The 15,346-nt window shown below is 44.7% G+C and overlaps 2 protein-coding genes across 2 annotated transcripts; both read right to left on the minus strand.

Annotated features, from left to right (window-relative positions):
* Positions 1–1,139: 1,139 nt before the first annotated feature.
* LOC139831235 (replication factor A protein 1-like) lies at positions 1,140–14,317 on the minus strand. The gene is made up of 9 exons (XM_071820572.1): positions 14,104–14,317; positions 13,955–14,001; positions 13,760–13,840; positions 5,336–5,479; positions 4,994–5,267; positions 4,793–4,895; positions 4,568–4,698; positions 1,799–1,903; positions 1,140–1,625 (listed from the first exon to the last, which is right to left on the minus strand). The coding sequence occupies exons 4-8, from the start codon at positions 5,477–5,479 to the stop codon at positions 1,872–1,874; spliced, it is 684 nt and encodes a 227-aa protein (XP_071676673.1). The 5' UTR covers positions 13,760–13,840; positions 13,955–14,001; positions 14,104–14,317; the 3' UTR covers positions 1,140–1,625; positions 1,799–1,871.
* LOC139831457 (uncharacterized) lies at positions 5,825–14,526 on the minus strand. Its single transcript, XM_071820735.1, has 6 exons — positions 14,110–14,526; positions 13,870–14,001; positions 10,651–10,720; positions 10,459–10,554; positions 10,296–10,367; positions 5,825–10,206 (listed from the first exon to the last, which is right to left on the minus strand). Exons 1-6 carry the CDS (start codon positions 14,524–14,526, stop codon positions 5,825–5,827), a joined length of 5,169 nt encoding a protein of 1,722 aa, XP_071676836.1.
* Positions 14,527–15,346: the final 820 nt, after the last annotated feature.

A 15,346-nucleotide genomic window follows, 5' to 3' on the forward strand; every position in this document is an offset into this window, starting at 1 on the left:
AGTTGATGCATTGTACATAGGTCAAGAGCGATAGCATGGATTTCCACATAGGTAAACATGATAGTCCATAGCACAATATTACATAACACGGGTGACAGGGAACCAAGATGCTCTGTACAAAAATATCTTCAAGTCTTAGTGATTTGGTCTTACAACTAACATTACTCCATTGATCGGTCAGATGACCATCTTGGGTTTAATATCCTTGATGCCCTGGCACGGCAAAGTGTCATCCGCAAAGCAAAAGCGATCTGATCTTGTTACCAGGGGAAGCAGATATGATGCATCTTAGTCCGATGCAAAGCAACAGAAACACGGGAGCTCGCCTACCTAGCCTGCAAAATAATCTGACTCAGAGCGATAAATTTATAACAAACTCATGTACATTAGGATTGTAAGATACACCATGTTTGTATTTTTTTCTAAGTGCCTCAATTAGATACCAACGGTACTAAATCATCAGGAAAAAGACTGGAAGATTTATAGTGGATGCGCATGGAACATATGATTACAGATAAAAACGTAAGCATGTACTCTTCTTCAATGCTTCTGATCAACTGGACCAAGGCAGAAATCCTACATAGCTATGTGGTTGGCCCGAGGAAAAATACTTGTTTGCTACATAACCAGGAAGATAAGCAGAGCAAAAGAAATGTAAACAACTACTTGTGCAGCTTGTACAATTCATAGGCAATTACACTGGAAGCAAAGCAGAGATATAACATGCATATTATAATTACATAGTTGGTCAATACTACGTGTTCCATTACAAGGGATCAAGAGCATATCTAAAATTTAGTGTAGCCGAGCCCTTGAGCTGGGCACGTAGGACCCCTCCTCTGCTAGCAGAGGCTGTACCTACAAGCATGCTTTAGAGCAGCCTCCGCTTATACGCATTAGAATTTACAGTCACCACACACATAACACATCATGACGCATGTACTTGTGTTGGGTGTGGCCATAGAAACACATCTCCAAAAGCTGCTCTGAGCTGATGCTTGATTATGTAGAAAGTAAAGTATGCTATCCGCGATACAATTCTAATAAATCTCCATGCTATCTGAGCTTACAACAAGAACTAAACACACAGATAGGTTGGATACAACACGAAACAACACAGATTGGTCTTGAACAATAACTGACAACACACATAGCACCATATGGAACAGAGTTTCAGTCAACAGTCTGTACGATACATAGAAGCACATAAGTTTAGTCTAAGCTTAGCCCACGAGATGGGCACATGGGACTGTAGGGCTCCTCCCCTGCTAGCAGAGGGTGTACCTACAAAGTGTGCTTTAGTGTAGCATCCTCTTACACGCAACAGAAACTACATAGCCAGTTACATAGTCACCACACAAGGAACACGCTGCAGCAAACGAGGCACACCCAGCAGCAGCATGGAGGCGGTGTAGCAAAAGCATCACATTAGCTTGGCCGCAACCATAGAACCCAAAGGGAACAACGCTGCGTGGCAAGGTGATGATTCCAGATCAACAGCTCGGCAGTGAAGCTGCCTTGGCCGTGAGCAACACTAAGACATTGATAGGTTTTTCGTGCGGTTCATGCGAGCATAGCTTACATCAGGAACCAAAGCACGAAGCGAGAGCCATACAAACGAGGACCTGGTAATAAGACATCAATATACCAAGAGAAATTCCGTTATCATATATTGATCTACAATAAAAGCAACCAAAAGGAACCCTAAAGGAATAAAGAAGAAGACAGTAATATAACAACCACAACATAGCAAGATGGGGATGGAACAAAGCATGTAAAACAAATGACCAAGCCATACCTTATATACAGGCTTATATACAGGCGATGCCCGCAAGCACAGCAGACCACTGGCTACAGCTTCGGTTTCTTGGCTAACCCACCTGACTTGGTGGAGTTGGTGTTCCTAAGACGAAAAAGAAAGAATGGCATTTATAATTAATCAACTCCATATCCACAATAGCATCTAAACCCAAAAAGAGCAATCTTGGGCAGAGCAGATCAGATCAGAGTATAGCCCGTAACAAAAATGTTTTTCATACCACTAAGGCAGCAACTCACCAAAAAGATGCTCAAAATTAAAAAGAAAGATGCCCCTAAAATTAGGTAAAAGCTCCTAAGGGAGGGACTGTCATTACTCACAAGGGAAGGAAAGCCTTGTCTCAATTCTGTAAAAGTACGAAACCAGAACAGGCGGACAAGAAGCAACAGACGAATACCAGTAAGGTGACAACTCACCAAAGAAATAGAAGAACGAAGGAAAAGTTTTTTGCTATTTCAAAAAAAGAAAGGAAGAGGCCTAAACAATTACAACAAAAATCAAGTGAAAAGTTAGAGGGCACGCAAAGCTAAATAATCTGAAACATCTATTCATAAACTGGCATGACTTAGAAAGCAACTCACCAAAGAGATGCTCAAAATCAAAAAAGAATGATGCCCCTAAAAATTAGTAAAAGCTCCTAGGGCAGGGAACTGGCATTACTCTTAAGGCAGGAAAAATTGTGTCATCATGGCTAAGGTGTCAATACCCGCCTCTAAGAGTAGCGTATTGTTTGCCTGCTATGTTAATCTTTACACACTTCACACATGTGGTATTAACTTAGGTAAGGGTTGCATGAATTCTTTTAGAAAGATCAAAGATGCTTCACTGTATGTTTTTTTAGGATGGCAGCTTGTTGCTATGTAAAATAGATTCTAGCATAGCACTTTAACACGATGCTTGCAAAGCAGTATTCGAATGTACAACATAATATAATGCTGGTTTAGAGCATACGACTAACAAATACGGTGGCCACACCGAGTTCAGTCCTTTAAATACCAAGGATTAGGTTCGCAAAATCCTGTGAGCAAGCAATAATGTGTACAGGTGGAAGTAATAGTCTAGTGTAGGTTACCTTTTAGGCTTAGGAACCACTGTTTGTTCATCTTTGTCTCCACCAACAGCGATGGCATCATCAGAAGCAGTCTGCACCAGGGACTCAGTTGCCTAGCAGGGGAAATTAGTTAGTAGGAGTAGACAACAAGCAGTGGACTGGCCAACAATGAAATGCAAAAGAGGAGAGGCTAATCACCGTCTCTTCGCCAGGTGCAAGGACACCATCGGCAGCAAGGGCACTATCCTTATCAAGCTGCGACCTATCTTTAGAAGGGCTTGGAAACAAAGAGCGCCTAGCGCCACGCTTAGGAGTGGACGCCTTGCTGTCAGAAATGAGAAGGTCAGCATGGCATAGGTAAACAAAATAAGGCAGCTCGCGCATGCATCTAACGAAGGGCAAGGAACATTACCCTTTAGCCGGAGTCACTGGCCCACGCGGAGGGGGTGTTGCATTTGCACCACGAGCGATCTGACTAAAATTTGCGCCTAGAGGTGGGAGCCTAGGGCCTGAACTGCTGGAGGATGACTGAGCCCCATGAGATTCTAAGAGAGAAAGTGGCGGTAACTGAGGCTTATAGGTCTCTTCAATCCTGCAGACCTGGAAAGGTAAGTTCTCACTATTGCCTGAGTTCCACTTTTTGGATATGGAAACCAGAAGCCTGTACTTCTGTCCAACAAGACGTTCAATCTCTGACGGAATAGTTGTATCGCGCTTAGCAACCTGTGCTAGCTGACCAACTGTGGTATGGCCTGGGTATCTCTGCCGCATCAAGGGTAGTAGCTGCTTGCCAACCGCTCCTGCCGCAACCTTCTCAAACATCACAAACTCAGTTTCACCTGTGGCATCAGCCGCAAAGAAAGATATCTGATGCACTGAAAAGCATGGATCGAACCATAACCAAGCGGCGGTAAAAGCAAATCAAAATGAATAGCCAAACAGCGTGAAATTTACGCTAAGCCAGCATCAACGAAGCGCGATCTTTGCCGAACCTTGGGCCCGATATCCGTCATGCCTAGCAGATTTACGGCAGACGGAACACGAAGCAAACCACCAACGCTGGTCAGGACCAAGCCTATCAACAGTGACAGTGCAGATGAATTTTTTGTCCTGCAGGCATAGTTTAACATCAATTAGAAACATATGGGAGAAGCAAATACACTGTCCTAAAGAGATCCATTTGAGATATAGTTGACTCACCATATCAACGAAAGGATCAGCATCGTTTAGCGCTTCTGTGGTCTTCTCAATAGGTGCCTCGAACACACGAGGTATGATGGCACCTGGCCCTGTAGGAACATAGGCAGCCAAAGGAACAAACTGCGGCCCAAGCCTATTTCCAGGGAAAAGCATAGGTAAGTACAAGTAAATAGAGAGAAGGGCAGTAAAATTTGAAGGCTATTTCAGCAGAACAGACCTTTCACGAAACATATTGATATCAGGTATATCCTCATCAATGTACCAACATGTGCGTAACCACCGCTTAAGCTTTTGACACCTGGAACAGACTTTTGGGTCAGCAAATGATCAACCAATGACTGTGAATGCGCAAAGCAAACGATTATGTGTGTATATATACAAGGAAAGAAACAAAACGACTGACAATGTAATGGTAAGAAGGCTCAGAAATACATGTGCAGCAGAAAGCATAAGGTAGTAGAAACAGATGAACTCCAAAGAAACAATGAACTGCTCACCATGAGAAGTCTTTGATAGTGTTCCCACAAAGATAGCAATGACAGGCTCTTTCTCACCCATGGCACGAACTGCTTCCGCATCAAACTCGAGCGCACGATCACCCCAGAGAACAAGCCTAAGCTCCTTGCCCCTGATAATCACATGTAAGGAAATAATTAGGCATATGCATCTTCAAGAAAAGGCACATAGAAGATTTAAAAGAGGTAGTAGCTGCCAGAACCTACATGATGTCCTTCAATATAATAGTCCTGGTGTTAGAAGCAGTTTTTTGGTACATCGACTGAATAGGGACTATGTCAGAAACCATGTCGATCTTTCCAATGACATCTGCAGCAACACAGTTCATAAATCGTAAGATAGGTATACAAGTCAAACAGAAGCAATCCAATGCACAATAAATACATAGCGAACGAAGCAAAACTAACCAATGAAGCGCGCAGGACGGCCAATTGGATCTGGGATATCCGAAAATGCAGTTAGGGTGTATGTGCAGAATGGGTAGGTATCTGCCAAGCCCGGCACCTCTTCAACCGTGGTATACCTTGTGAACTGAACCATAAATGGGCTCTCGACGGGCCTGAAGGCCGTCTTTGACTGAGCACACATGAATTTCCTTATAACAAAGACCTTTCCTTCCTCCAGCACATCCTTTAGCCGTTCTGACGTGGCTGGAGGGAGCTGACCGTACATATGGTTTCCCTGAAGAAGCATCAACAGATTTATAATGAGCACAAAAAATGAAGGAGCTGCAAAACTATAACACCCACCTCTATGTCAAGCAGAACCAGATCAGTGTGCTGAATAGCACCTTCATCAGTCCCTCCACGATAATGCCACATGCGAGAAACAAGAACACGGATTGTCCACTGGTTGCTATCACTATGTATCTCAGAAAGCAGGTTGAACGCCATCTGAAACAACACGACAAAGATAGTTAGGATAGCAAATAGTTAGGGATACACAAAGCATACCAAGTAAGCTCAGACAAAGATAAACCAAACATAGAACAAAATAGGCACAATCATACAAGCATCACCTTCTGGGAAACCCAATGAACATCCATTTGCAAAATAGTGTGCACAAATTACTATAGAAAAAACATGTACCCATAAATAGCCTAAACAAGTAAGTGAAACAGGCTGTATATATCACACATGCAAAAGCATACTTCAAACAGACTAAAATTTAAACCAGGAGATCAAAAGCCCGTGCAGAACCAGAGCATATATATTATAACTACCTAATACCAAGCAAGATCACTTGCCTACGAGCGACTGGAAAATTTCAGAGAACACGATGTTTCTGGTTTCAGAACCAGACGTGCCATCCTCATTCTCAATCAATATCCGCAGAGCCTTTCTCGAGGTCACACGAGACACAGCCACATAAAACTGCCCGTGGGTGAATACAGGAGTTTTTAGATACAGGCCAACGGCTGCAAGAGTTTGGCCCTGGCTCTTATTAATTGTCATTGCATAGCAAATTCTAATAGGAAACTGGCGTCGATGTAAAGTAAACGGCCATCTGGGATCTTTAGTTGTGAGGGATATCCTTGGTATGTAGACAACATCTCCAACATTAGAGCCAGTCATTACAATGGCCTCAATGACTTTCTCAGCAAGCCTAGTTACAATAAGATGTGTACCATTACATAAACCTGTTGCCTGGATTATATTTCTAAGAAGCATAATGGGAACACCTCTTTTAAGAACGAGTTTATGATACGGGAAGTTATTGACCTTGATAGTATTCAGAACCTCAACAGGATAAAAAATATCTATGTTACGGATTCCATCGGCGGCATTTCCTGTTGAGTCACAGCTTAAGTACTCTCTCTCCTCACCAGGCACCATAGAAAGGACATGCTTGTTGACATCTTCGGCTATCTCATTAGTTGGAGTTAGGATAGCTCTTTCTTTTAAGTAGTTAGGATCAGAGTACCTTGTAGAGAAATCTATGTACACAGACTCAACAATAGCAGCTATCTTATCACCATCAGTATGCACTAAATGTTCATTAGGGATCGTAATCCAGCTTGGTTCAGATTCGCCCTGCCTTGCCACGGCAGGGACCGTACCATCACCAATGCTCAGAACCCAATCAGCAAAGGCGGCTGCTTCGGCCTGCACATTAGCATCTGTGGTCTGAACAGCCAGACGCTGATTAATAGTAAGGTGAAGAACCGTAATATGACCCCATAGAAGAGAATTAGTAATAGCAGCATCAACAACTTGCGAACGTGTGCCACCCTCAACCACCGGTAAGATCTGTCTAAGATCACCACCCAAAACCACCACCTTCCCGCCAAACGGTTCATCAGCTAGCAATGGATCATTGGCAGACAGAACATCACGCAAGCTCCGGTCAAGTGCCTCAAAGCATTTTCTATGAGTCATTAAAGCCTCATCCCAGATAATAAGGGACGCGGCCTCAATCAAAGAGGAAAGCATAGTACCTCTCCGAATGTCACAAACCCCATTGTTGTCTAGGTCAATAGGAATCTTAAATCTAGAATGAGCTGTTCTACCACCAGGCAACAGAAGAGACGCAACACCCGAAGATGCAACAGTTAAAACAATTATCTTGTACCCCCTGAGGTAGGCAACCAATGCATTCCAAAGAAAAGTCTTTCCAGTGCCACCCTGCCCTGACACAAAAAACAACCCAGGTTTACCATCCCGCACCTTATCTACAATAGATTTAAATGCAACTTTCTGATCCTCATTAAGCTGCTGCTGCATAGCCTCAGCAGTTTTAATGAGCGTTTCACAGTCTTGAGAAAATTCATCACTGATCATGTTATTTACATTCGAATCATTATCATAGACAGTTTTCAGAGGCAAGGCATGATCTAAAATACTACAGCCGTTCTTAGCAAAGACAATAGCCAATTCGTCCAGAAGCATGTTTCTTAGTTCAGCGATAGGGACAGTATATGAAGCATCATGAAGAGAACAACGTATCCTATGTTGGATGTCTTCAGCCAAATATGTCCAATACTTTTCAAAGAAAACATTTTCGTCAAGAACACCACAGTAAATGACCATAGTAACAAACAACTGTCGCAACTGGTTCCCCATACCCCATTTCAAGGCCTCGTCAAAAGCACAGTACCACTCACTATCATCACCTAGCAGCCCCCTGGCAGCACATGCATCCTTGAACGATTCATACACAGTACCATTATAAGTCCTAACATCAGCATAGCACTTCGCGCCCTTCACAAGCATCAACAACATTCTAAGATAATAAAGCTCGCCGGTAGAAGGATGCACATAATAAACCCTCCCAATCTTGTCACTCCATTTTCTCCGCACCCAACTTTTAGTTTCTGCTACCCAAGACCATTTTGTTGGAAAATCACAGTAAGTTAAAGACCGAGCACTTGCATATTTGACATTAGCAGCAAACCACTCAGTGAGCATAGTTTTTTGTAACAGGCTATTGTTAACAAGTGCAGGCAGGTTAGACAATGCGCGAAATCGCACAACATGTTTACCCAGCAGATGCACGACAAGCCTTTCAACAGAAGGATGCTTGCTATGTATATCATACCCATAACACCTCCAAAAAGAATCATAGGCACAGATATAACGACATGCTCGATACTCCTCAATCTCATCTATGTCACCAGTTTCTGGATCACCGGGTTTTTTTATCCTTTCAAATAGAGTCTTTGAATAGTCAGGCCCCTTAGTAACATACTTGTAAAGATACTTTATGACATGTGTTTTGTTACACCACTCAACATTTAAATGAGCCTGAAATATTTTTAGCAGTGTCATGTTGTAAGGAACAACATGCCTATTGTCTAGTCTGACTTTATTTTTCATGACAAAACGACCATTGTCTCGACGCCTATAAACAGGAAAACCAAATTCATCAATGGATGTCTCATCCTGAAATGATTTAGGAAACTTCTTTGAGCATACCCCGTCTTTCATGCAAGGGCATTTAGGATTATCTTCCCCACAAGGGCCATGCATCATGAACTCAGCAACAAGAGCATACCCAAGAGGATCCTCTACAGGGTCAGAAATCTCCGCAGAGATAAAAGAGTCAATCAAAGCTGGGGTTACCTCACCCCGCTTTTCTTTATCTTGCCAAACAAGTATGTGTGCATGAGGCAACCCCCTTTTCTGGAACTCAACGGTATGCAAAACTGAAAAGAGAGCAAGCAAGTTACAACATGAACCTACACCCAAAAGAACAGAATAAGGACAGTATACAAATGAAGAGACATCTGAATTACCCGCGACGGTCTTGCCAAACGCTTTTCCACTCCTAATAGAAGCGAGGTACTCCTGAAGCTTCATGTGGCAGACCCTAACCGTAATATCAGCTCGATTGTGTGGCTTTTGCCCAGGTTCAACAGAGAGAGCCTCGGCGATTTCAGGCCATTTAGGATCGCAAGTGGTGAAAATATCAGGACAACCATGAACACGAGAGATAGCAACCGCATCCTGAAAATTTTCTACCATGTAGCGTCGTCCGCCGGTGTAAGAAGAGGGCAGGATATTTTTTTTGCCAACAGAGCTCCCGTCCATACGCCCCTCCCCAACTGCGTCTACAAGACCTTGCAAACTCTCGGCTCTTAAGTCATCATTGCTTAACTGAATAAAATGCAATCTAGCCTCATCTATACAAGCACGGGAATCTACGACAGCCTGATCAGACAGCATGCCACATGATAGGTAGGGGTTATATTGTCCTTCTTTATAGTGTGAACAAATGCAATAAAAGTCCTGCATTGTCATTTTCTGCCTTTTTTTAGGGTCCGAATTATCTGCTCCAATGTACTTAACACCCAACTGAAACCCACGCTCGCCATATGGAAACAACAGAGGATACTGCAAAGACATATAAGCAGGATGCAAAGAAGAAATTCGCTGCAAACCAGAACCTCTACCACGGATAATGATATCACGCTTAGGAGCCTCCGGCGTTATCTCACCAAACACTAAGCATGCAAGGCCATCCGTAGAAGGAAGACTAAACTGGGGCCCATCTAGCTCTCCAGGAGCAACAATACGAACAGAAACATTAGCAAACTTATTTTCTGCTAGGACCTGCTTAGCCATGCGGAATTTTTTTACAAGCGAATTATGAGTATCAAGCATGGCCTCAAGACCCTTAACAATGCCCTTATCTAAACCGCCATCAAGTTTATCATCCTTATTTAATGCCTGGATTCTGTTATCGGCCTCATCCCCTCCATGATATATGTATAGCTCAGCATATTTAGGAGTTTTACCTTCCTCAGGCAAAAGCGATCCAATCCGATGACAGATGTTACCACATATTTTAAAAACATTTGGACCCCCACCACTGCTTACGGAACGATCAATGGTTGCTCCCATGGAGGTAAAAGCAAACAAACAGTTGTATTGCCGTATTTTTGCAATAAATGCTTTGCTACGCGCAGGGCCATCGAAATCAAGAAGAGCCTGAAGGAACTCAGGCGGCTTCCTGGCAGGTGGAATAAAGACTTTCCCACCCTTGCAGCAGTTGTTATAGACAACACGCCTCTCGGTGATTGCAGATGCGGACTTCACCCTTTCCTGGTACCAGAAGCTCGCCTTACATCGACCACACAGATAGTCTGGTCCTCCATAAAAAGACCTATCTCTGTAGCTAGCTACACATTTGACTGTGTTTAGAGACAAGCACACGAAAACACAATAACAAGTAAGAGGGGCAACACAAACTACTGAAGACTTCTTTTACCTTTTAAGATATCAGCCTCTTCCAACGTAAAGCCAACCCACGAAGGTTCTAGGGGAGAAGTAAAGGGAGCATCTGTACCAAACAAGGGCATATAAAATCTAACACAAGAAACAACCAGAGACCAAGCCGAACTTGAGCAAAACGGTGAAAAGTAAACAATCACCTGGTATACGACCACGTAGCCTATCATGTATAATCTTGCGCCTTTTCCGGTTTCTAGTAGCAACCTCTGGACTAACAACCGGGAAGAAACCGTCCCCTATAGGAAAACCAACAAAACCATGCACACACAGCAATCAAGGCCCTGCAACAAAAGAAACCTAGGACTGCCAAAAGAAAACCAAAAAGAGCGTACATTTCCTTTTTGGAAGGCCTGCAGAGACAAACCCAACAAGCACCGGCCGCAGCGGCTGCGGCAAGGAGACCTATTGATACTGCAAGGGTTGAAAAAATCAAATAAGAAGATTCTCACCTTAGGGTTTTTGTATAACAGCTTTCTCGCCAGAGCTGGGCTGACACCTTTCTTTATCAACTATTGGGATCTTCCTATTTATTGTACACAAATGAAGGACGATCGAGAGAAAGTAGGCTCCGTTTCATCAAAAGAAAGATACGTGTTGATTTTGTCTCAGTTCACTCAGTTCGAGGTAAGGCGGCTACTAAATAGTTATAGGGGCCACCCCTTCCTAGTAAAGCCAACGGTCAGTAGATTCGTCTTTTTGCTCGTAACGTTAGTAGTTACTCGCTCATTAGTAGTGAACTATGATCATTTGTGAGGAGTATGTTTTCAACTCTATGTATGTCAATTCGAGAGTAGAGCGATCTATGTCAACCAAGAGCAGAACTCTCTCTATTTCCGGCACAGGCTTTCTTTCAATCAAGAAGAAGATTATTTCAGATTTTATCACTATCCGGACTGCTATCTACTATCTACCTATCTATCTACCCGGGCTCGTTGTGAGGCGGGACCCAACCCTCCTCCGGCCAGCGGAGGTAGCTAGGTTATTGATTTGAAGAAGTGCCAGAATGTGAGCCTAGGGTGAACAGTGCTTCGTTGAAGGACAAGCCGTGGTGAATTTATCGACGATAGGACTTTTCTAGAATTCAAGTAGACTTAAGATAAAGTAAATCTCTCTTTTTATGTGCAAAATATCGATTTTGAACAGACAAAGGATACACCGAGACTCGGTTTACTCCGACGCAACCATCTCCTCTACTTCTACTAGGCGGGCCTCCTTACTCTATTCTTATTTCTCCTTCCGATAAGAGACTATTTATTAAATTCTCTGGCTGGGTCCTTAGGCAACTCGGCAAGACTGGACTAGTGGAACACGGCTATCTAGTGGTTCACATTCATAATGATACCATGAGTGCTTTAGGCCGTCCGCAAGATATGTTTTCGGATACCGCCATACAATTACAACCTATCTTTGCTCAATGGGTACAAAATATCCATGCTACTGCGCCTGGCGTAACAGCTCCTGGTGCAACAACAAGTACCAGCTTAACGTGGGGAGGTGGCGAGTTAGTAGCCGTAGGCGGTAAAGTGGCTTTGTTACCTATTTGTTTGGTTTCAAACTCCGATTCAAATAGGAGGGGTACGCCATGCTAATGTGCCTTGGATGATCCACATCTTCGGGTCAGGCGCTGATGAGCACATTGAACTATCCATGTGGCTGAGAGCCCTCACAGCCCAGGCACAACGACGCAATTATCAGGGGCGCGCTCTACCACTGAGCTAATAGCCCGTCGCGCGGGCCTCCCAAAGAAAGGGAGGCCTGCTACGCCAAAAGCGAGAAAAACTCCATCCCTTTCCTTTGGTCTCCTCGAGCGCTCTTTGCAGCTTGGCCTCCTACAAGGCTGTCTTCGGCTCCTCATTGGCTTTGTCTCTAATCCCCCTTCGGGACCGGATTCTTAGTCAGCGATCACTGAAAATTCAATATCTCATACACCAGCACCAGGGCTATACTTTGAATCACTAACTTACAGGTTTGCTTAATAGAACCTTCCTGACAGGCTTACTACTACAGCTACAGAGCTAGAACCAGTGGACTGAAATGATTCTCATTCTTCCTTCCTTAGTAGATATCCCGGGGGATTAAGAACCTCTATCAAAAGGGATACGGGCTCTATGGCGCCTACGCACGCCGGTTCGAACATCAGTGGTAGCAGACACCCGCGGTGGTCTTGCACGGACAGCACGAGGGCCAGCCATGCATGCGGCAGGAGCGCATAGGCACAAGCAAGCTCGCAAGCAACCCTGTAACCAAATCTATGCAGCAAGCAAAAGTTTTACTAACCTCTAAAACAGGAAGGTAGCCTAGTAAAAAGAAATAGAATTTACTAATTTCCAAGATGCAGATCTACAAAGTTTAAGATCAGAAAGCGGAAAAATTACAACCAAGCCAGAGGGCAGCCAAAGCTAAACAATCTGAAATATCTATCTATAAACTGGAATTACTCTGAAAGCAACTGACCAAAGAGATGTTCAAAGTTTGAAAGAAAGATGCCCCTGAAAATTAGGTAAACGTTAAGGCTGGGAACTGGCATCTTTCACAAGGCAAGGAAAGCTTTGTATCAATTTTCTAACAGCACGAAACAAACGCAGGAGGAGAAGAAGCAACAGTCCAATATCACTAAGGTGAAAGAAATGGAAAAACAAAGGCAACGCTTCTCATGATCTGAAAATAAGAAAGGAACATGACTGAAAAACGACAACCAAAATCAAGAGAAGAGTCAAAGGGTAGGCAGCCCAGAACTTAAAAGACGCCTAAAAAAACATAGAACAACACTAAAAGAAGGAGATCCAGGGTTTAAATCCACACATATTTTAGCAGGCAAGGTAAAACTGAACCAACAATTAACTAATTTCCCAGATATACATGCCTTGTCCCAATTTTCGAAAAGCATGGAACCAACGTGGCGAAGAGGATGCAACAGTACACAACAAATGGGCTGCATCTAATCGATATTGATGCGCTGTGGGCAAACTAATCTAGCAGCATAATCTGGTTATTTTAAGGCACTGGTCGAAGTGCTATCAATGTTTCACAGCAAATAACAGTCTTCAGACTTATTCTCCTGGGACCAATACAAACAACAGTTACATAACCTAGAATTGACGGCAGGACGCCATAAGCTGCGAGCACATCAAATGCCAGTCTAGGGGCACCTGACCTACAGGGGAGGACAGAAAATGCTCTGAGCCCACCGATCCTACAGCAGCAGCTGGAAATGGACGCAGAGTCTCTCTCTCTCCAAACGGCTCACTCGACGAGCTGCACACGCCGCGACAATAACCACAGACCTGACGCAATCTCTATGCTACCATAGAATCATAATTATAGCCCCGGACAACAATACCGTATATGCCCTTAAGTACAGGATGAAACGATACAAGGTCAACCGAAACAAACGATGCAAGACCAACCTAAACAAGCGTACAGAATCCAGGAGAATCAAACCTTGGGTGGCACGGGAAGCGGAACACGGCAGCACCGAGACCTACACGAGCGGAAGAACTTCAGCAGCACGGAGGCAACAAGCTGCAAGGAAACAGGGGCGGTCAAATTACCACTCTACCAGGCAGACATTTCATCAAACAAGTAAGGGGCGAGGGAGCGGCCGCGTGCAAAGCAGAGAAGGAGAGCGACCCCAACCTCAGACCGTGAGAGGAAACAGCAGCAGCAATGACCTGACAAACAAGCTGCAGCGTAGGGGAGAAAGATCAGGCAGAATCAACAACAAACGCGCAGCAGGAACACCAAGAACAATGAAGAGCAAGCGCAGGAAGGAGAGGCGAACTAACCCTAACCATAGACGCCCATGCCCTGAAACCCCATTGACCCCTTGCGACGGAGCGGGCAGGTGACGGCACGGAGCGGGCAGACGAGCGGGAGCAGGCGACGGTTTCACCTTGGCGAAGGAGAGGGAGAAGAAGCGAGGCGGCGTGGGACTGAGCCGGGAACGGGGGGCGAGTAGTAGAGGGTAGGGAAGGAACCGTTGACCCACACGCCCGCGAACCCACCAACACAAGTTCGACACGCAGAAGCCAGGTCCCACGGACGGAGCTGCGGTACACACACGGGTAGAAACCGCAGTGAGGAAAGTTGTCGCCCAATGGGACAGGGCTCTCGCTGCCATACCGCCGGGGCCCCACTATCTCTCGCTGCCATACCGCTGAGCCCCCACCACGTCCGACGCGCAGCGTTAAAAAAGGAAGCGCGCTCATCCCGTACCAGCCAGCGACACACACCCATCGCTGACGAATGGATCCCACAAACCGAAGGGGACCAGTTGGCAGCGAAACGGAGCACGGAGCACGTGGGTAAAAGAGGCGTTGTCCACCACCGGCCTACGAGACGCTACGGAAAAAGGCTACCAAACCAGCGGGAAACGTCGACGACCTAAGCGCGCGCAACCCTCTCTGGCTACCGGTCCCGCGGCAAAATGGTCCCAGCTGTCACAGACTATTAACGCGTAGCGTCTGGTAGGAAAAATCTGGAAGAATCCAACGGACAAGGTGAAACGTGGACACGCGAGTTACTGGCGCGGGCAAAACGTGTGGCCTCGATGGATTTGCCCCTCTTGAGGCCTCGTGAGCACGAGTAGCACAGCTGCCTTTTAGAAGAGAAATACCTTTAACAGAGGAACACAATATTGAGCATGTTGGCGATCAACTGAGCGCAGGTCACAACCAGGCGGGCTCGCATGCAGGCCAGCGGCAGCGGGCAGGCTCGCTCTTCTCCTCTAAAAATTTCAACATGAGACAAATTTTTCACAAGCTTAAAATCAAATATGCCTCAAAAAATAACTTAAAGAGCACCTTGTCTCTTTTTTTCTTCCTACATCTATCAGTTAATCAAATTCTGAACCTTGGTTGACAATTAACTACATCAGGTTCTGAACCTTGGTTCACATCTATAAATAACCGAGGTAAAGAACACACTCTTTTTTATGCGTCTACCAGTAAACCAAATTCTGCAGTTGATATCCACCGATTGCTATGTTCATATCTTTAAATAGTTTTGATCTTAGGCCTTTGACACCCA

This window comes from Lolium perenne, chromosome 5, assembly GCF_019359855.2.
Source record: "Lolium perenne isolate Kyuss_39 chromosome 5, Kyuss_2.0, whole genome shotgun sequence".
In the NCBI taxonomy this organism is placed as follows: Eukaryota; Viridiplantae; Streptophyta; class Magnoliopsida; order Poales; family Poaceae; genus Lolium; species Lolium perenne.